A 21,716-nucleotide genomic window follows, 5' to 3' on the forward strand; every position below is an offset into this window, starting at 1 on the left:
AAATACATCTCTAAAGAAATTCAATACTAGATCCTTAAATTAAAACAACACATCATATTAACTCTAGCCGTATGAGCTGCAAAATCAAGATACACAGTATAGGGTCAGAAATCCTGTTTTCAGGCTTGACTCCGAGGTGATCATCCATGTTTATACAGAACTGTAAAGAACAGGCTCCAAAAGATGAAAGTAGTTTTACATCCTTGTGGCACGTACCTGTACACAGCTTCCATATTGCAAGTAAGGAATCAGTTAGCAATCCGTATGTGTTCACCTTAACTTACGTATTTACACTTGTACATCTACAGCCTTCTACTCCCCCCCCCCCCAACTGCATTCTACGACCACACAATCCAAATGAAGAAAAACACAAAGTCTTTAAATAAATACACACTGAACAAACAAAATACTTCTTGTGGTTCTTTTTTTCTTTTTCATTCCTTGCAAGGCAGAAAGAGCCCAAATGCTGCTCAGCAGAGTTCCAGTTACTTTATGCAGCAATGTTCTTTGCCCGGTCTGGCTTATTAGATATATTAGCTGCTGCTGCCACTATGCTGCTGAAAGTGCAGTTGCAAGATCAGGTCTCGAATTTCTTCTCTTTTGCTTCTGATCAGCTGGCGAGGGAACCACTTCTCCAGATGCAGTGGCTGTTCAAAGTTAACTATGGGATTCTGGTAAAAAAAAAAAAAAAAAAGAAAGAAGGAATATTTACAGCATGAATTTCCTAAAGAAACCTTCAAAAACAATTTCAAACTCTGCTATTACTGCTGAAGCCAAGAAGGTACAAGCAAATTGCCATGAGGCAGTCACAGGCTGACAAGTCAAACTCCGGTTCCTCCATGGTAATCGCCTATATACATACCCTTACCACAAGCTACTCACGGTAAACACCAAACAGGTTATCACCACTTAGAATCACAGGCTGGTTTGGGTTGGAAGGGACCTCAAAGATCCTCTAGTCCCAACCCCCCTGCCATGGGAAGGGACACCCTCCACTAGCCCAGGTCACCCAAAGCTGTCCTTGAACACTGCCAGGGAGGGAACAGCCACAGCTTCTCTTAAAGAAACATATTCAAGGCAGATTTGTACTCTGGTACAATTAGGCACACTCTTGATGCACTTTTGCCATAGTACATCTATGTACTATGTACACACACACATATCACACTATAGGGAAGGACCAAGCATGCAGCAATTAAGCACCATAAGGTTTTGTTGTGTCAGGCACGTATTTTTCTGTCATGAGCTGGTCAGTCTGACAGAAGACAACAAAGCAGCAAGAACACTGCTAGCAGTTTTAACAAGACATGAGAGGAGCAGAATTCAGAACAAAAGAGGATAACAAATTGCAATGAGAGATGCTGGCAGCTTCAGCAGTAAGGCCACAGTATCACATCTGATTTGCCAAAATCACTTTCTTTCCTCTTTCCCTCTTCATTCTTTTGCCATGCTTTTATTTCACCTTCTCCTTCCTTTGAATAAATGAGTATATGATAAATTGAAAAAGCAAAGGGAAAAACAAACACATCAGAATCTGCAGCCTATGAGACCTGAAGCCCTGGTATGTTTAGGACATGTTACAACCACCTTGTCTTGGCCTTGCTTCTGCAAGCAGAACACGACCCAACTGTTAGAGAATGGGAAGTTAAAAAGCACTGGTAAAGAATTTAATTTTCTGCCTACACAAGAGCTGAACTCACCCATCACAGAATGGTTAAGGATTGAAGGAATTTGTGGAGGTCATCTGGTCCAATCCCCTGCTCAAGCAAGGCCACCTAGAGATGGTTGCCAGGACCGTGTCCAGATGACTTTTGAATATCTTCAAGGAGGGACATTCCACAACCTCTCTGGGCAAAAGGTATGAGCAGTCAGGTCACCCTCACAGCAAACAAAAAAAGCATTTCTCTACATGCAGAGGGAGCCTCCTGTGTTTCAGTATGCATCCTCTGCCTCTTGTCCTGTCACTGGGCACCACTGGAAAGAGAGAGCTCTCCACTTTGCACTCTCCCTTCAGATATTTTTACATATTGATATGATCCTCTCTGAGCCTTCTCTGAGTCACAGCTCTCAACCTTTCCTCACAGGAGGGATGCTCCAGTACCATAATGGCCTTTGTGACCCTTAGCTGGACTTCCTCCAATAGTGCCATCTCTATCTTGTACTAGGGAGACAAGAACTGGACACAGCACTGAGGAGAGAGGAAGGATCACCTCCCTCCAACTGATGGTAATATTCCTCTTAACAGACTGGGATGTGGCTATCCAGCCCAGACTCCATCAGCTTCTCTAGGAGAATCTTATGGGAGACAGTGTCAAAGGCCTTGCTGAAGACCACAGAGACAACACCTACTGCTTTCCCCTCATCTACCAAGCCAGTCAATTCATCACAAAGTTAATCAAGTTGGCCAAGGCCCCACATATTTTCCATGCACAGGACTCTCCACTTACACATGGAGCACACATAAGCATCAAACAAGCAGAGCAATTCAAAGTACAGAGCAAGAGGCAATGCACTGATCAGGGGTAGGAAGAGTTGGAACACCCTAAAAGACAGCGTTTGAAGCCCAGCATCTGCACATGTTGAAAGGTATGCACTCAATGAGAGAGAGGCGCTCCTTCACCTCAGTCCATGCCCTTTTAAGCAATCTCCCCTCCCTCTGAGCCACTCAAAGGCCGCTGCACAAGCTGACTGAAGATTTGGAGACTACAAAAAGATGCGCAGAAAATATGCCATCTCTGCGGCAGAAACGTGTAAACTAAATAGACTTCAAACACACTCAAGTAGTTCGGGGTATGCAATGTGTCGCTGCAAAAGCAAAATTAACCCACCAAGGTCAGAAATGTTTGCCAACAAACACAGATGAGAAACAGTCTGTGCTCCAGATACAAAGACCCCTGACCACTATTTGAAAAATGGGTTTTAATGCGTCTTCCTCAAAAGGCTTTGATACTTTTGAGGCTGAGCACCACAGGTTTTTGTGTCTGGCTATTTCTTGTAGATACAAGGTTTTGGGGGTTTAAGGTGATTTTGGGGAAAGGGTAAGGTAGTTTCCATTTGTACCTGGAAGAAGCTTTCCACATACTGCAGCAAATAGACCCCACAATCACTGCTGTTATCTTGTTTAGGCACTCTGGGATACAGGTCTATCATAGTTGTACTATTGAATTCTCGATGTGTTTTTCGTTTAGCTTCCCATTCCACTTCAAGGTACCTACAAATGAAAGCAAACAGATTAAACACTCCAGAAATAACTCCCAAATTCAATGCGTGTTGAGATACTACTCAATGTTATCCTGGAGCTGGCTAAAAAGCTTTAACCATTTTATTTTATTTTCACAGAATCTTTCAAAGAAATTAATGCGAGGAACACCACAATTTCAACTATCCATTATTCTGTCACCCACTGTCCATTATTCTGTCACCCTCAGAGGCACCTCTACCACAGAATAGGCAATGTAGAAAACAGAATGATGTATGACACTATTTAAACAGTTATTTGTGCTGCTTTTCTTGAAGCTATTAGGATACTAGAACATTTTAACATGTTAACTAAAGAAAGAACTCAAGTAATCTTTCCTGGCTATCACACAGATTTTTCCTGGGTTCATCCTAGGAGGCCAGCAGTGGGTTTCTAACTTAAGAAAACCTTTAAATTCACCTTATCAACAACTTTGGTTACAACTGCACCAATATAATCCTTGCGACCTGCTAGTGTACAAGGTATATAAAGACTCGCTAAAAAACTTCCAGGTTTGCTTCTTTGAAGATTATGACCCATTTGTTATTAGGCTTTTCTATTGTCTTGTGCTTCAGTAGCAATTCACTGACCCCATGTTCTGTGCCAGCCACTGAGATCACAGATGGGATTGAAAGCATAAGGGTCCGATTTTCAAAGGCAACAGTTACCTATAACTCTTCTGCTGACTTTAGTCAGAGTTGCAAAGACTCAGGGCTTGTGAAAATCCAATGTAAAGTCTGGCTTTAGGGAATAAATAATATATACATTAAGTTAGACCTTGTGTTTAATTTCTTAAAGCCCCAAGTCCTGGCAGTTCTGAGAATAACAATAAATATAAAACACTCAGAACACCTTTGGGGAAAATGACAACTGTGAAAAGGTGGCAAACATTAAACAATTCAAAGGTTAAGACAGTTCAGTGAAGCACATTCTCTAGAAACTGCAAGGACCTTTAAAATTAATTTTTTTTGAGCCTGGACACTACATAGAACACACAAAAAATCAACTCAAAGAAAGATGTCACAGAACACCTGCATCAGTTTCCTTCAACTTCTGCTTTCAGGGTGTAACTGCAAATTGAAGGAGTAAGAGGTCTGCTTCCCGAACTTCCCTAATCTCACAATTCCATAAATTTCCTCTTTGCTTTTGGACATTTCATGACATCTCTCTCAACTCCAGGAAAGCATCCTCTCTAGTACATCAACCCCAGGAGTAGCTCAAAGCATAAAGCATTAAGTTAATGCATTCCTCGGAGATTTTAAAAGAAAAAAAATAATTGCTATTTCATTCTTTCACTCCAGATCGGTGGAAAAGATGGTTTCAGCAAGATTTCTGATGCTCACATAACCCTCACAAAGCATTTTGGGTTACAGATGTGTTTTCCTTTCAGTGAAGCAGATACAACAGAAAACAAAAATTTTGTTTTCCTTCAAGTATTTAATATTAGCAACTTTTTTAAAGTTGTTGATAGGTCTTAAAGTCATTAGGAGCGTGTAACAGCACTGGAAGTTTGAACATGTTCTTATAACACTTCCATACCTATACTTACCACAAGCAGTGTCTGAATATAGTTTTACTCTTACTGTTCAAACCAAATAACAGCATTCCAATATAATTACACAGACACATCAAGCTTTTAGCTTCAGTCTAGTTTCCATTTTTTGGTACACAGACAGGAGTGGATTTAACACTAATTCTGTAAGCGCCATCAAAAAAATGAACATCGACCTTTTGGGAAAGTAGTAATTTAAATTTCAATGTATTCATTTTAAAAAATCTGTACTTTTACTACCCTTAAAATCATTTTCCATTACAGAATAAAAACATTACAGGGGATTAAAAAACCTCAAATAAACTGAACCCCCTTCTCCCCAGCCTTGTAGTTTCGGGGGGCAGGGAGGTTCAATTTCAAAAAGACTGTTGGCTTTACAGCCTCTGTGTTACGTCTGCACTGCAGAACAAAGGCTTTTCACAGAAGCCCCTCTATTGCTATTACAATTTTCTTTGTTGCAGCTCTTTACAGATTTTTCTGTAGCATTGGAAATGCACACTTTTACAGAGAAAAGTATTTTGAATGTAGAAATATGACCAGCAGCAGCTCTTTCTAATCAATAGAAACTGTGGTTACTTACTCTCTCAAAAGTTGAACTGTTTTCTGTACGGAACCAGCTTTCAAAGAATCTAAGATGAGTATACAAGGCCTGTACACAACAAAAACAAACAATAATTATTGTAGTCCTCCACCAGCAATGCTACTGAAGCAAACATTTTGAGTACAGCTTAACAAGAGCATCAATATCTGAACAAACATGGAAAAAACTGACAAGTTTTATGACAAATAGCTGAATGACTAGAGAACTCCCTAATATCATTTAATGCTACAATATCAGTATGAAAACAAAAACATACCTTTTACAAATCTGCCTTGTGGAATTATTTAAGGACATCTGGAGAAGAGAAAATAAAAATAACTTTAAAAAACCTGCAAGAATGATAAACTGAAATGTCTTCACAGACTTAAAGGTAAAGCCAAAGAGGCACCCTTTTCAGAAATGGAGACGCTGATAAATATTTTTAAAGCCACGGGAAACCATAGCATAGGCAACATAGGCAGGCAAAGGAGGACTTGAGGCTATTTCTAAGTGCACATGCTGCAGGCCATGCAAATATTGACAGCTGCTGCAAAAAAGATGGCACAAAATCACTTGAGTCAAGTCTCAGAGCTTTAGGAAATATAGTAACACATCTCGCCTGTCAGTACAAAAAAGACACTTACTGTAGAAATACCTGCATCCAGGACTGAAGCAGAAGTTTCACTGCCACCTAGTACAAAAGAACAAGTTTAAAAGTCTTAAGAAAATATCTCCTAACAAAAATATTTTCATTTCCAAATTCATGACTATTAATACTCAAAATACCAGAGTTAAGTGTAAACTAATTTTGCTCCTCCTCTGGATGTTCAAACAGCAGAATTACTGAGGGCCTGCCTTCCTGATAAAATCCTTACTGAAACCAAAGAAACTTTCTACTCCTGATGGTTTCTGAGCCACTGATTTTACACATCCCTCCCAGTATTTTCCAGAGTTGTGGATAAGAATAATGCAGCACAGTCCTTGCTATGCATAGTAATACAAAAGCCGTATTACATCAATTTGCACATGAATGACACTTTTTAAGAAGTCATAGCTCTCCTTCACGGATTAAAGCACTAGTAGAACTGCAAATGGCTTGACATAATTTTTAGATTACCTACTTTCTAAGAATAAACTTGTGGTAGTATCCATTTCATCTTCATCACTGCAGTTGCTGGCAAAGGCCAACAATGAACCAGTTCTAGTGTTCTCATTCTCTGACTGAAGTGGAGACTGTTGAGGCTGCTGATGTAGTGAATTCTGATGGGGACACTCCTCATACACGGCTTCTTCTAACCAAGGAAAACAGATAACTGCAATGTACCAATGAGACCTGCCCAGAAGTGGGGAGAGGGGAGAAAAAAACGTCAGAGCTGTTAATCATTTGGTTCTGAAAAGGATACAGAAAGTTTTTATGACACTGAGAGTTCATGGGTAACTTTTCTGTGATGCATAACAACTGTTGTCATGTTCCTTCATGGCATATCATACTAATCCTCTCACTTGTTTTTAACTTTGCATTGTTGGCACAACAATAAAAAAAAAGTACCAGTTCCTTCAAAAAAATCCCAATAAGCCCACCACAACTATTTATCTGTGCCTTACCATCCATCCCAGCCTGTAACAAAAATACACCCCAAAAAAACCCCAAATGAGAATACCCAAAGAGTAGTAGAATAATCTGTGATGGTGTCCCCTGTTTTGAATCTATCTGAGGGTATGGGTCAGCTGTTTTGCATGGGAACTCTGAATGACCTCAGTTTTACTGGAGTTTCCACATGCCGGTCAGTCATTCAACCAGGCCAAGGCACAGGCCACGGAAGTACAATTCCTGATCCATTCACAGTATGAGCTGCCACAATTTCTTGATAGATACACTACTCAAGTGCACAGGAATCATCATAACAACCCAAAAATTATTTTGAAAAATACATAAAAGCAATTTTCAGTAAAATAAAGAAACAAAATATTGATGCAGAGTTTACTGAAGACAACTGAATAAAAAGTTTAGGAGACTTCAAAATTACTTATTTCACACCTGTTCCTTCTTCAAAATTCAATTTCCAACGATCTAAGCTAACAACCATAAATCATCTTATCATCCCAGCATTCAAATATTTAAATATCAGAAAAGGTGTCTAAAACACATAGACTTACTCCTCATTCACAGGCACAAAGATGTAATCTTTATTGAAGATGTTTATATGACGAGTCCATGTTCTTACTCTTCTGTGTCTTCTCTGTGCCACTCTGTGGAAACCAAACGACAAGTGTTTGGATTTGTTCTTTCTACTTAAAGCAAGGTATAAGGATTAGTAGTCCTACATCTTCCCAATCCCTCAATAGTTTTTCTCTTTTATTCTTGAAATTTCTGTCAGGCAAAAAAATCAGCACACCATTAAGCCCAAGTAATTAACATGCCGTTTCCAAAGCACCTTAAACTCTTCTGGAAAAGAGTAATCCAAGATATGAAAGCATTTCTTGCAATTATTGATCCTCTAAGTATTACTTACTGTGCTAAACACAAAAAAGACCCACCTAAATACCAGCCAGGTAAAAACAGACCCATAGCAATTTACAAACATCCATGAATTAAACTACACACTCACACTTTTGAAGGCCTGTCTAAACAACCTTATCTGCTGAAGGAAAAAGCTAAATGCCTTGCATAGGGTCATGCAAAACACCTGTAGCAAAGCCAGAACTGAAACAGGCTCCCTCCAGTCTGGAGCTTTATATGCTGGAGCACATTTTATTTCCAGTCCAACAGACAGAAAGCATGAGGACAGGATACTAGGAGAAAAAGGAAAAACTTAAGAAGAAACCTATATTTAGATTTTCAACTCTGTTTGCACAAGTTGAAATAGAAACCAACAGTTCATAGAACTTTGCTCCGATATTATCTGAAAGCAAAATTCACTCTACTCAGGAGAGATGACTGTTACCATTCTGGTTCCTTCCTGGTCTGTGATGAAGAAATAAAACTTTTGTGCAGGAGGAATAGGAGGAGTGAGGGATGGAAAAACAAACTGCTGTGAGACTCTGCCTGAGCCAGCATTCAGTGAAGACTTGCTGCAAACTTCCTCTGCTACACGACTCCAGAAACACTAGGAACTTAAAAGGAAAGCAGGCTGGGAAAGCACCCATAGAAGGAGTTTGCTTGATCTACTGCCTAAGCAGTGTGAAGAAAATGAAGCAACGGGTCTTGAAGTTAAGTAGTTACATCAGTTGAGCAGTACAGAGCTCAATTTTCCTACTATCCATTTATTTTAAAAACCCATAGGAACAAACAAAACCTAAAGTACCTGTAATGACCAGGTAAGTATCCACACCCACACACAAAACTAGAATTTCAAAAGCTATATCCTGATCTGGTGCAGCTACAGTCCTTGAAACATGGTGTATTAAGAGTGCTATTCTAGTTCTTTGAGAAGGCTATGGACAGTACAGCCTTGCAAAAGGAATCAGATCATGGCACAACAGCATTCTTAACATGGATAATTTTGTTTCTACCTCAGAACATTCATGGTCAGAGGACAGTAAAGTGATACAAGAAATTCTCTCAAGCACAGTTCTTTGAAATTTTGAGACATCTTTGAAAATATTACAGAAGTCACTTTTTTTTCCCCTTTATCACAGTTTTCACCCAGCAGTAACTGTAACCCAAACAAGATGGCACACCTCTTTCTGCAGGTGGCCACATTTGCCAGTAGAATGAAAAACCTGAAGACTTTATGGATAACAGAAGAAAAATCACTTCAGGAAAACAGAAAAAACCCACTGCGATAAGATGAAGGATGAAGACAGAATGAAACCTGCTGGTAAATCATCACTGTAAGTGGCAAGGCAAGCTCCACTTTCAAACATCAGTATTGAGAAGGAACAGAAAGTGTGTTATGGATGATCCCATCCTTTATACAGTCTTTGCTGGAAACATAAAGGGATAATGGAGCTCTCAATTTTTTTTGAAACTCTCCATTCCCAGTGTCCTTAAGTGTTAAAAAACACCTTTGTAAACTTGGTGTGTAAGAAAACTTTCTCACTAAAAATATGAACAATAATTTACTACCAATTTTTGTATTTTAGTGGCTCTGTAGTGGTTCTGAGCCACAAAATATAAAAATCTTTTTAGAAGTGAAATTTCTTAAAACGATGCATACTTTGCAAAACTAAATTTATAAGAGATCAAAATACATAAATAAATGCCTGAAGTAAAGATCCAGATAAAGCAGGAGAAAGGTGATAACACCTACATTTATATTTAGTATGATTTGCACGTAGCTTTTAATGTAAAACACCAGCATGTTCAAATTGTGAGTTTCAACATTTAACTAGTAATTTCTTTTGAGAACACTGATTACTATTTTATGTACTAATTATGAGATGATCTGCAGAACTTCCAAGTGGCATCAATAGCTTATTTCTGGTCATAATGGCATCTAAAATGAACTTACGAAACTTTGAGATCCCCTTCAGAGTTTTTCTCGGTTCTGGTCAGGCACTTATAGAAGAAACTGCTAAAAATGTGCGTACGATCAGCAAGATGTTTTGGCACCTTCTCCAACAACAGGTACCTACCAAAGAAAAAAAGGAAATTATTTTTTTCCCCCTCTAGAAAGCACCATTGCTGCTAAAAAAGGACAATTTACCGTACTCAAGTTACACTTCCTATCAGCTGCCTTCACTGTTGCTAATCATGCCAAACCTTCCTCTGTTTTCAGTATGCACAAGGGTGGATACTGAATGTGGATACATCTTCAGAGTATGTAACAGCCAAGCAACTACTAGGAATGCAGTCATTTTTTATCTCAGATTTGTTCTCCAGTTTTAATGCTTCTGAATTTATTTTTAAAGTTAGGCTTCTAGCTCTTGCAATTATGACAGGCTTGAAAACCTAATCAGGTATGTGTCTATGGAGCGTTACGCTCCTGAGTATATAAAAAGCACAGAAGAGTTCAGTACTATAAATTGTCCTTTTTACTTCAACAGGTTATGCATGTGAAAGATAAAACAAATATTCTACAGGTACTCATGCTGTATGAATTTACTGTTGATCAGTTTACTATGACCATCAGCTTGAGTGTTTATCCTGCCATCCTAGAAGGCCAAAGCTCTCGTTGCAGTTGTCAGCACAAGATGCCTTCAGCTTTACCTGACGACCTGGGCATACATGACAGCCTGCAACACAATGAAACCTGAGAATGTGGAAACACTAAAATTTTAACACAGAGGGATTTCTGCAACCACTGCATTAAATTCCTACATTCAAACCATCCTTTTCGGGTGAGATGAAGCTACAGATACTGAAAGAGCCACACGGTGTGAATTCTTTCTAGTTTAGAGAAAAATACAATTGGCTCAGTTGCAATTCCACACAAACAGTCTGGTACATGTTTCTTTTCCCACTTCTCTAGAAAAGCAGTTTTAACTGGCTTCCTATTGCTCACAGTTGCCACACCCATGCTGGATTTCAAGCAAAACTGAATTCTTGCAGATGACTTTCAAAAGAGCCAGAATTCTGCTTAGATTTAAGTCACAAATGGAAAACAAACCTCAGCTTTAGGGAGCAACTTTAAGCAGGTTAGCTCGATCAGGTAAGCCAACCATACCTTCCTCAAGAAGCATTGGTTGTGTTCCTTTCTGCAGGAGCTTTACATCACAAGATTTCCTGAATTCTTGCACAGGATAGCAGAGGATACTCCACTTCATTCAAACTACCTAGTGCAGACCTTCTGCTTTGTTTAACTGCCTGCTTAGAACTGTTCAGCAGTTTCTGCTCTGTGAGGTGGCCAAGAGGCTTTCTTCCCTACAGTTGTTCTATCTGCATTACATCACTCCATTTTAGAGGGACAGTAAGAATGAAACTCAAACAAGTTACCCTGCTGAGAATACATAAAAACCTTTTTCAAAAGCTCAACTTAAAAATTCATCATACTGTTACTGTTGAAATTGTTGTATCATATTTAGTGACCAACGTTTACAGTACCATTCAAGTCCAGGTCAGGTCCCAGAAAGAAGGGTGCTTCTTTCTTGATTACTTACTTAAGGTAGAAATCAATGATGACATCATTGAGAAACTCTCCATATTCTAAGCACTCAAGGTCTTCACTTGTGACTCCCAGACCTCCTTTTGCAGGTGGTGGTGGATAAACAATTAAACTAGAAAATACAAATCATGTTGTAACAGTGACAAACCATGTTTTGCATGACATTCTTCTCAGTATGGCTGTTCCACAGTTAGAAGATTTTACTAGAAAGCCGTTAAAAGTCCTGTTAAAAGTGGTAGTTCTCAAAACTATTGTTTAACTCAGAAGTCCTTCACCGTTTCTTCCTCAGTAGTTAAGTGCTACAAAAGAAATATGCACCCCACTACACTGAAATTTTGAGAAAGCTTTTGAAAAGGAGATTATTTTTACCTTCATCTTGGTTTTCTGTTTTGATAAACATAATTGACAAAAGTCTACATAAAATGGGAATAAATACTAGGAGGCATATTCTCAAATGGTATGAATGAACAGTGATTTTCTATTCATTAAGACTCCAACAAAGAATCTCACATCCCCAAACAGAGAACTTGAGTTTACACACCATGCTGCATAGACACTCTAAGCGGTTTGAAGCTACCAAAGTTATGTCTAATGCCACTCTTTAAAATGTATTTTAAAAGCTCTAGATTAACCACCTCATTTTTGCTGTTGCAGAAACAAAACTAACTGCTATGCCATCAGTAAAAACAGTGATGGTAAAGGACAAGAGTTCTTAAGAGCAATTTACTTCACTAATGTTTGCCAAACTGGAAGTATGAGAACTAACAGGCTACTGCAGAGAGAACTGAGTATAACAGTTCTCTCATAGTATCTTACTACATTATACCTTCAGGTGTTCTCATTTTCTAATGTCTTTTGTTAACCAAGCTCCGGTACCTAATTGGAAATTGTATGACAAACGAGCTACTAAAAGGCTGTGACAGAACAGTGAAAGAAAACATTTTAGAGGCTATAAAAAAAAAAGGCTCAGCTTAGCTTAGCAAGAGTTTTGCTATAATAGGGACTTAGACACTCACAGAGGCCATGAGGTCCCTACCCTCCTATCGGATGTGATCTTGTAGTCACAGTATGGTTACTCTCCAGTTTCTGAGATTTTCTGTCACCCTGTAACATCCATTTTGTCTAGCTACATTCATACTTGGTGATAATTTAGATTTCTAGAGTACCTGCCACGCAACACTTCCAAATCAACTAGAAAATGTTTATATTACAGCAATTTGTATATTCAGTTTGTTTTATTTATACAAAATATACTTACTTCTTAACTGCTCCAGTTTCTCTTACTTCTTTCCATTCTTCATTCAGCGGAGAGGACAGAGAGATAGAATAGCAACCACTATTCTGCTTATTTGAAAGGGCATAACTAGGTCTGGCCACTTTTGGGTTTGATTCCTGTCAGAAAAAAATCCAAATAAGAATAATAATAGCAGTAAAAAGCATTACACAGCTTGATATGTAAAACAGAACACACAAAAGTCAAGCCTGAAGCCTACAGAAATATCCTATATTGCTGAAGAGGAATCTTGCTACACAGCAGAAGTATTTAAACAAGTGTGCCACTGCACAGACAATTGAAAAAAAAAATTATCTTTTTAAAAATGATGATAAGTCTTCATCAATTCAGAACCTCTCTGTAAAGTTGTTTAAGTGTTATTCAGCCAACTGAAGCAGAACTGATTTTGGAGAAGCAGCAGGAGCCAAAAGGATGAGACAAGTCAGGCTAGCAGCAGTATATGCTTGGAAAGTTTGTAAATCTAGTTTTTAACGATTTGCCTAAAAATTATGCAGATTTGAACTAGCTGGCTCAATTTTTAAGTTCCCTGTTTCATAGCCAGATTGATCTGTTGTGAATAAACACGTAAATTCTGAAGTGACAATGTGTGGTTGGGTTGTCAGTATACATTTCAAACTGTGGACCCCCCATAAGAAAGTCTAGAGGTGTCTGGAACAAGAAAGAGACACAGCTCCTCTCCTCTGCTTCACCTTTTTTTTTTTTCCCCCTCCAGCTGAGCTGAAAGTGAATGGCTTTATCGCTCATTACTTAATTCCCAACTTGCTGCCCTGGAAACACTGCAAGTGCAGGAAATCCCTGTGGTTTTAGGCATACACAACCATAAGTCAACCTAAAGATTCAGTGTCTGCCACTTACTGATGAGGTCTACACACTAGCCCACTGTGGGCAAAATCTAGTTTGCTGCAAACCTTGTCCCATTGTGAGAGAGAAATAACAAACATGACTGATTTATTTTTTTTTCTTGAGCTATGAATTAAGAATTTATTTTCTCCAACTGGCTGATCTAAAATTTACTAGGATGTGAATGCCAGCAGGTGGTGATGAATCAAGTAACAACTACTCACTAACCTGAACTGCTGGCTCAGGAGTATCTGAGGTAGTCTCTTTTGGCATATATGGCTTTAGTAGAGCCTTATAGGAACTCATAAAAGAGCTCTCTTCAGGAGAAAGGTCCTTAAACAAGGGTAACGCTTGCTTCAGGGACAAAATGTAAGGGAGATCTGGTGCTCTGTTCTTCTTGCCCACATCTGTGATCAAATCAGTCAGTCTGTCTTCTTTCAATTTTGTGAGTGGTTGGGACAGTTCAAGAAATACAAATTCGGTAGATTTGGCTGGAAAAGGGAGAGAGTGGATAGCATTAAGTTATGTCACAAAAACTTGTCTGCATACCAACAAAAGAGCACAGAGAGACAATGGCAGGAGGGGGAGCCCAATAATATCCTGGCAGGTCCACCTCAGCGGCCATCAGCCCACCAAAGTCCCACCTCCACAAGCCCAGAGGAGCAGAAAGGCACAATGGCAGGCAGGACTGGGAAGAAGGGACACCCAGTCTAGACCTTTGCCAGGGCTGTTCCAGGACAGCCTCAGTCTCATGATCCAAATCTGAAACCCACCAAGATGAGTCAGGACCAGAGCACCTTCTATACTGCTGAGATGTATGGCACACTTGATGGGATGCAGGGGATGAGCATTTTGGGGTTGCACAGAGCTATTTATGGACAATCAAAAGGAGGTGTTTAGGTGATTTGGGGAGGAACAAGTGTGGGAAAGTAGAGGGCTAGGGGCATAAAAAGACCCAGTCACAGCTAAATACTTGTCTGGCCACACCCTGTGTATTGATCAGGGCAGCCTGTCCTGTCTTCTTATTAAATCCCTTTCTAACTGCCTCCTGAGCACCGTAACTGGAGTGAGCACATGTTTGCGAGTGAGCACATGATGGCTGGTGACAATCAAGCCAAACTAGATGAATAGGTGAAGTGCCCTGTCAGCCAGGGGGCCTGGGGACGTGACTAAGGGGCAGGCCTGTCTGTGTGTCTTTAAGGATCAGGAGTGCACGGGGTGGGAGGGAAGGGCGGGGGGGGGGGTGTCACTGTTGGGACCAGGGGAGTCCTGGCCAGCTGCCGGCCTGCATGTGCATGACAGTCTCTACCAGCAACCGGCAGCTGTATGTCCAGGTGCCAGCAGCTGGACAGACTGAGTATCTGAACCCATCTGACTGAGGAATCCACATTGTATGTGTGTATGAAGGTATTCACATGTATTTTCTTGCTAGTGGGCCTGCCAGATTGGGAGCAGGATGAGGCTGTTGAGGCCATCTGCACAAGGGCACTATGTGCCAGGTGTGTATATATGTGGTGCATGTGTGTGCTCAGTATGCTCTACCTATTGGGACTATATCTTCAGCCTTGCTCCTGGATGGACCTGGGGACATGGAGCTGCCTCCCCCCTCTTAGTCTGTCAGATTTGGCACGACATATTTTTCTTTAATATTAAACATAGTAGGAAGGCAGAGCAGAATCACAACAACCACTTCCATAATCTGTAAAGCCACCACTGATTTGTTTCAGCAAAGTTCTATGTACATTTCAAAATATTTTTACTACTACATATTTAAAAGGCATACACCATTCAATTTAGTAACAACTCCTGAAGGTTTCTCCTATAACAACAAATAAATTTACCTTTATTTATCAAGGTAAATAAACCTAAGATTAAAGACTGCCCCACAGCTTCATACTCTGGTATGACTCTGGTCATGTCACTACAAGCTGTGTCTATAGAAGATAACACTAACTTTGATAAACTTACACCAAGTAAAGGTAACTCTAAAGAATCTTACATCAAAATCCACATGTTACAACTCTTCTTCAGAGCAGTGGTGATTGTAAAGGGTAAATATACTGTTAAATTTCACACAGGCAACTCTGACATCATCATTTTGCTAGATGTCACTTCACAACGATTTTGTTAATGTAAAAGCCTTGTGTAATTGTGCCACTGACTATTTCAGCAGAAGATATATTCAAATTTACAGAGCTTCATACTGTAAGAACAAAAAGAGCCAGTCCATAAGACCCTACAGACTAAATAGCTCATTTGGTCTTTGGTGGACATTTTCTCCAGTAATAATACAATGGCCCAATGCAGTCTTGACAACAATCAACTTTTATCTGCCAAGCTTTTCGTCTAGCATACTCAAGAGTAAGGACAGTTAAAACATCCCATTTGTTTTAAAGGGAGAAGTACTTTATACACAAGCCTAGTTTTAGAAGGCCTCCTCAGACTACAATTGAGCTGTGTCACCAGGTCTTTTTATTAAGCAGTAGTGGTTTTTTGAATCACATCATGTTACAATTTTCTTCCAAATACAGGTGTAGTGAGGCCTTTTAGAAAAGCAAAACTGACCAACTTCTCTTTAAAAGCTATAGGCTTTCCTTTGTATTCCAGAAGCACTACTGTAACACAACTGCTTTATTAACACGCCCTACGTTAGACCTTTTCATTGCATTCAAGGAAAGAAAATACTCACATGGCTTGCTGTTAACTAACTTTCCTAATTGGGTTTCAATCTTTTCTATATAATCCACAGACAACCAAAGGAAAATGATCATTGTTGAAGAACAGCCACCATCGCTTCTCCACAAGCCAAACTTTCGCAGATCCAGAGTATCCACTGCCATCTTAATATTCTTATGAAGGGCCACTGTAGAAATAGAATTTAAAACAATCTATAATTAGCCATAGCTGTGAAAAAAGTCATACATGCTAAGATATAAGTAAAAATCAGACTGTTTTAAAATGGTACTTACAGATTTTATTCCTAGCATTAAGTATTACATTCTCAACACGTTTTACATAAACAATTATATCAAACTGTGTAAAACAAAGTTACCAAATTGTAACACCAAAAGCTAAACATCTACATGCAGGATTCTTCATTTTAAAATTGTATTTTTGCTCAGAATAACCACAGTTAATACCTACATATAATGAAAAAATATTGCAAACCATTAGTTACTTTTTTGCTTTTGTCAGACTAACACAAAATGGCTACAAACCTGCTCCTACAAGATGCAGAAAGCACACATTATCTTTGGGAAACAGAAATTAATGCAAGTCTACAGTTACATTCTTCTTAGCTTTAGTAAACATATATTTTTCTTTAATAAACATAAGCGTCTAAAACCCTAGTCTGAAAAGATTAGTGTTTCACCTCCAAAACATGCGTAATCATATTGAATAACGTTCAACACTACTTAATATAAGCATGAATGAGGGAGGCAAAGCCATTAAAACTACAAGTTTACTCTCAAAGTGTAAGAAGCTGTTATTAATTATATTATAGACGCTGATACTTTTTTCAATGAATAAAAGTAAACTTTAATGTCTTTGTGAAGGCAAATAAGATTATAAATTATATAGAATATATATTGAGTATTTTAATGCAATATTTTAAAGATAAGGTTCAGAGAAGGTTAAAGAAAAGAATTCTCTTACCTTGAATTGGGATCATAATGCACTTGATTGTAAACTGAAATAAGATTAAAAATAATTTAAATTAGTTTGCTTTATAAAAATTGATTGAAGCAAATTAAGAATTTGTAATCACCTTCACACCTGCTTACAAGCAACTAACTGAAAATATCATAGATTCCTTTTAGATTGGAAAAGATTCTTAAGATCACAGAGTCCAACTATTAAACCTAACACTGCCCAGTCCAATATCCCTAATTTGAGACTTCATATTGCCTATTTCACCTAAAACAACACTCCTAAATACACTGTGCAGAATCTAAATGACAGCAAACTGACTTCCAGAGGAGCTCAGCATTGAGAAATAAGCAGGAAAAAAAAAAAATCAGAGCTGCCTACAGGCTGCTCAAAAAGGAAAAAAGGAGGAAAAAAAAAAAAAAAAGAAAAAAGATGAATCCTTGGGACAAAAGGAGCTTATTTGTAAGCACCCCATAATTAAAGACTGTCAGCTGCACTATTTGAATTACAGACACTATATAAACAGTCCAACACTGGGACATTACCCCACTGTTTACATTAATCTCTGAATTAAAGTCCTTTAAAGTTTCCACCTACACTGTCACTTTGGCAGAAGGTTGTCATACACTTGGAGTGAAGAGGTTTCTCTTACATTACCACAGTAAGCACAAAGTTGGATTTTTTCCAAGGAAAAAAATTTCACTTTCCACCTAAAAGCATTGATTCTTAAAATATTTTAACTCACCCCTCAAATTATTTTGGCCTATTAATTCAGGAAATTTTCATGAAATGTTTTCACTGCTGCATGAGAAATGCCATGCAAAACTGCTGTTTTGTGAAAAGCTGAAATTATTCCTACAATCCAAGATTTCAAAACATCTTAGTCTCAGGAGAAAGAGATACATATGTTTAAACATTTATTTTTCTGTTGCAATGTACAGAATGATCCTGGTCAAAGACCTCTTGAAATCTCTGCAGCTGATATTACTCCATTCAAAGTACACCTACACTTTCATTTCCACACCCTGCAAGTAGCACGTTGCCTATGCACTAATGCTTCCAGTACTGTCTTTATGCTCTTTTAAAGCTACAAAACATACCATTTTCTGTTTAAAAGGAAAGATTAGCACATGATATAAATATATATATACACACTATGTGTATATATATATATATGAACTCTGATCACTATGAATTACTTTAACATCCGTACCATTTACAAGAAAAGTGGTTTTTCTTTCACGTGACATTAACTCTCGTTACCTAAGGAAGCTTTTCATAAATCCTAATGGAAAATAATGACCTTATGTAGTGGTTTAGCCTTGGCTAGAGGCCAGACACCCACCAAAGCTGCTCTATCAGTCCCTTTTCAGCTGGAAAGGGAAGAAAATATATATTGAGAGGCTCAGGAGTCGAGATAAAGACAGGGAGAGATGATTCCACAATCAGCATCATGGGCAAAATAGACTCAACACAGAACAAAGAAAAGAAACTCTCTAATTAATGACACTGCCCTGCACACCCAGTGACATCAGAGCTGGGTAATGAGAAGTGCGACCAGATCTTAGAGCACCTCCCCCTACTCCTCCCTTCTTAGCAGACTTCACTTTAGTCATGATTTCGCTCCCTTCTCCCACCCCTCAACCCCCATTGTGGCATGGGGAGGGGCAGGGAATGGGGTGTTTGGTCAGTTCCTCATTATTTTCCATTAGGATTCATTAAAAGCTTCCTTAGTATAATTTTATGCATTTATACAGAACCTTAACCTCTCAAAAACACGTCCACAGAAAATCCCAGATAACAATAGAAACATACAAGGTAATGGACTACACACTTCATTGGTTAGCCAAAGCTGTTTGATGGCCAACAATCAAAACTCAGCATTTCCACACTAAGTGCCACTAGTTTTTCTTAACCAGAATAAATATTCTCAAAACAGAAGAAATTACCGTGGCAGGACCTGTTGATAACCATTTATATTTCCCAATATATAGACTATCAAATTCAATATCCAATGCTGGGTTCATCTGTTTTCTAGGACTGCTTCCCAAAGGTAAGCTGATGGGACTTTTATCTTCAATTGACTCTGTTAAAAGCTGGGGAAAAAAAAAGTATATTTACTACAAGGATTAAATGAGATACTTCCCTCCTGTAACCTTAGGAATTTTCATGTCCATAAAACTTTATTCCCAAAACCAACTTCCACGTAAGAATTCCATATTAAAAAGCCGTAAATGTTATTACAATCATTACTGATAACGTTCTTAGGGACAGTATCTTACTCCACCTCTAAAGTTCCCATTGTCAAGGCATAACCTGTGCTCTTTACAAATTTAGAGCCAAGTAAAAACTTAAACAGAAGAACAACAAAAAAATACCCCTCTTCTGATATCAAAGGAACTGAATTCAATTCAATGCTTATGATCAAAATGATGCATCTGTGAGAAGAGGCAGCAATGGCTCTTCTGACTTGTTTCGGGATTACAGAGATAACCCAAATACAAGTCAAAGCAAGCAGCATAAGGCTAATTAAGTCCAAAATGGGGCAACAACCTTTATGGGTAGTTTTAGGTTCAAGTTCCACTGCGAGCCACACAGAAAAATGAGATTTACCCTATTTCTGTTTGCTTTCAACAATGATCCATGAACTTCTCCATGCACTGAATTACTACAGCAGACTGAAGGACCAGAAGAAACTGATGACTTGAACTATAATCAATACTAAGTATTGTGTGAAAAAAAACTTAACAGATGTACCTTAATCATGTTCACCTCTAGCTCAGATTACTATTTGATCCTTCCTGTCTTGTAATATTTAACATTTCCAAATGTTTATTTTCAAAATATGAAACACATCGTGTGCTGCAAAAACACTCAAGCTTCAGTCAGAGAACTTCTCTAAAGATGGCCCAGAATTCTATCTGTGAAATACATAACTGTAGCTAGTGCTTGATGCTGGGACTAATCATATCTGCTCTAAGCATTTCATTTTTGTTTAAACATGTAAGAAAAAAATAAACATTGGAGAAATAAATTAAAGGATTGGAATAGCAATACAAAAGCAAAAAGCTGGACCACCTGCTCTGTGTGACTTTCCATCTTGTCTTCCAATTGCTTTGCTGAGAAACAGAAGTCAGAGTGCTGCTCTGTTCCTTTATTGTCTGTGATACTACCCTGCAGCAGCTCCGTGCATTCTGTGTCAGCAAGTCCATCTTCATCGTCACTGGAAAGGACAACTAAAAAGGAAAAAAAAAGAAGCATGTTTATACTACAAGATGCAGACTTGAGAATATTTCATTGTGTGGATTTCAGCTGAGCAAATTATTCTCTCCTGCAGTACCAAAGTACATTGCCCAAACCAGTCAAGGTCTGGTGCGTCAAAGTGTATGAAGTAAGTACTGCTTTGTATCTTCATTAATACCTTTCAACCAAGATGCTCAAAATTGACTTTTAAAAGAAACAGGCAGCTGCTTCAAAAAAGAGAGCATATTGTTTCCCATTTTAAGCATCACTAAAAAAGTACAAGCTTGATTTTCCATAGGCACAAACAGCTGCAAAACAAGGATTGGAATTTGAAAATCCTGCTTCTCAAGTATAAGATCCTCTGTATTCCAGCAGAGGACACTGGCCGTAGGTACTGTCCTCTAACCTGCACAACGCATTACCATCTCTGTCTTCGATCTTTTGTTCCATATGTTTCAACTAGTCAGTCACACTTGAGTTCTCTGAGAACCTCAGCATACCAATAATAAAGGTCAGCAGCACAGGCACAGTACATACTTGGGTCAACTGAAACAAGTTGCCGATTACCCCTGTAGATTCTGTTCCGCAGATTGCTCAGGTACTCTGATGGGTTCATCTTTAGTTTCCTGAGGATACTAACTCGTGGTGAAATCACATCCTCAGTGGTGACAGAAAGGTGTTTCTGTGATAAATTTCTGGGAGGAGACTCTGAGCCAGGTTCCTCTGTGAAGCTCTGAGAAGGCTTTACGTGGTTTTGGGTGGAAGTATCTATATAGTCTCTCTCTAATGGCTGTGGAATACAATCTGGCATCAAAATTGTATTAGATCTGTGACTTTTTCCATCCTCACAGGGTGTTCTGCGGCCAGGAGACTGAGTTGAACTCAATCTTTTCTCTTTCTGGAAAACAGGAGTCAGAGACAGGATATATGTTTATTTGACACTTCTGTCATGGTTCAGACCAGGAATCACCGAGACTTAGCTATGCGCTAGAATTACAGCTTAATGTAGCAGCATTTAGAACTCAAGTCAGGGTAATTTCTCTTTCCTCATATTCCAAAGGTTATTACACAGAGGTCTGAGGGACAACCTTTTAAAAGTCCAGTATGACCACCATTCAAACTGAACACCTGATTCTTTAGCAGCACTCTCACTGTCTGATGCTGAAAGACCAAACACCAGTGATGTTTGTTACCTCACAAACGTATAGCTTAGTCAACTGGGTGAACAGGACTCAGCAGCTACCTATTTCTGTGGGCTTCTAATTAGAAGG

General features: G+C 38.8%; 1 protein-coding gene across 1 annotated transcript in view; it reads right to left on the minus strand.

Annotated features, from left to right (window-relative positions):
- Positions 1-445: 445 nt before the first annotated feature.
- Positions 446-21,716, minus strand: part of SENP7 (SUMO specific peptidase 7) — a gene marked incomplete at its 5' end in the record, with an annotated part of 40,979 nt that continues 19,708 nt past the window's right edge. Inside the window, 16 exons of the mRNA XM_084276985.1 lie at positions 446-671; positions 3,061-3,211; positions 5,371-5,439; positions 5,648-5,685; positions 6,015-6,061; positions 6,492-6,703; positions 7,528-7,620; positions 9,825-9,944; positions 11,413-11,529; positions 12,676-12,809; positions 13,780-14,042; positions 16,241-16,414; positions 17,209-17,242; positions 19,152-19,298; positions 20,281-20,438; positions 20,983-21,343. Coding sequence (XP_084133111.1) covers positions 534-671; positions 3,061-3,211; positions 5,371-5,439; positions 5,648-5,685; positions 6,015-6,061; positions 6,492-6,703; positions 7,528-7,620; positions 9,825-9,944; positions 11,413-11,529; positions 12,676-12,809; positions 13,780-14,042; positions 16,241-16,414; positions 17,209-17,242; positions 19,152-19,298; positions 20,281-20,438; positions 20,983-21,343 — 2,256 coding nt within the window. The 3' untranslated portion in view covers positions 446-533. The remainder of the gene's footprint in view (positions 672-3,060; positions 3,212-5,370; positions 5,440-5,647; positions 5,686-6,014; positions 6,062-6,491; positions 6,704-7,527; positions 7,621-9,824; positions 9,945-11,412; positions 11,530-12,675; positions 12,810-13,779; positions 14,043-16,240; positions 16,415-17,208; positions 17,243-19,151; positions 19,299-20,280; positions 20,439-20,982; positions 21,344-21,716) is intronic.

The sequence above is a fragment of the Gallinula chloropus genome (assembly GCF_964237585.1).
Source record: "Gallinula chloropus genome assembly, chromosome: 1".
Taxonomy (NCBI): Eukaryota; Metazoa; Chordata; class Aves; order Gruiformes; family Rallidae; genus Gallinula; species Gallinula chloropus.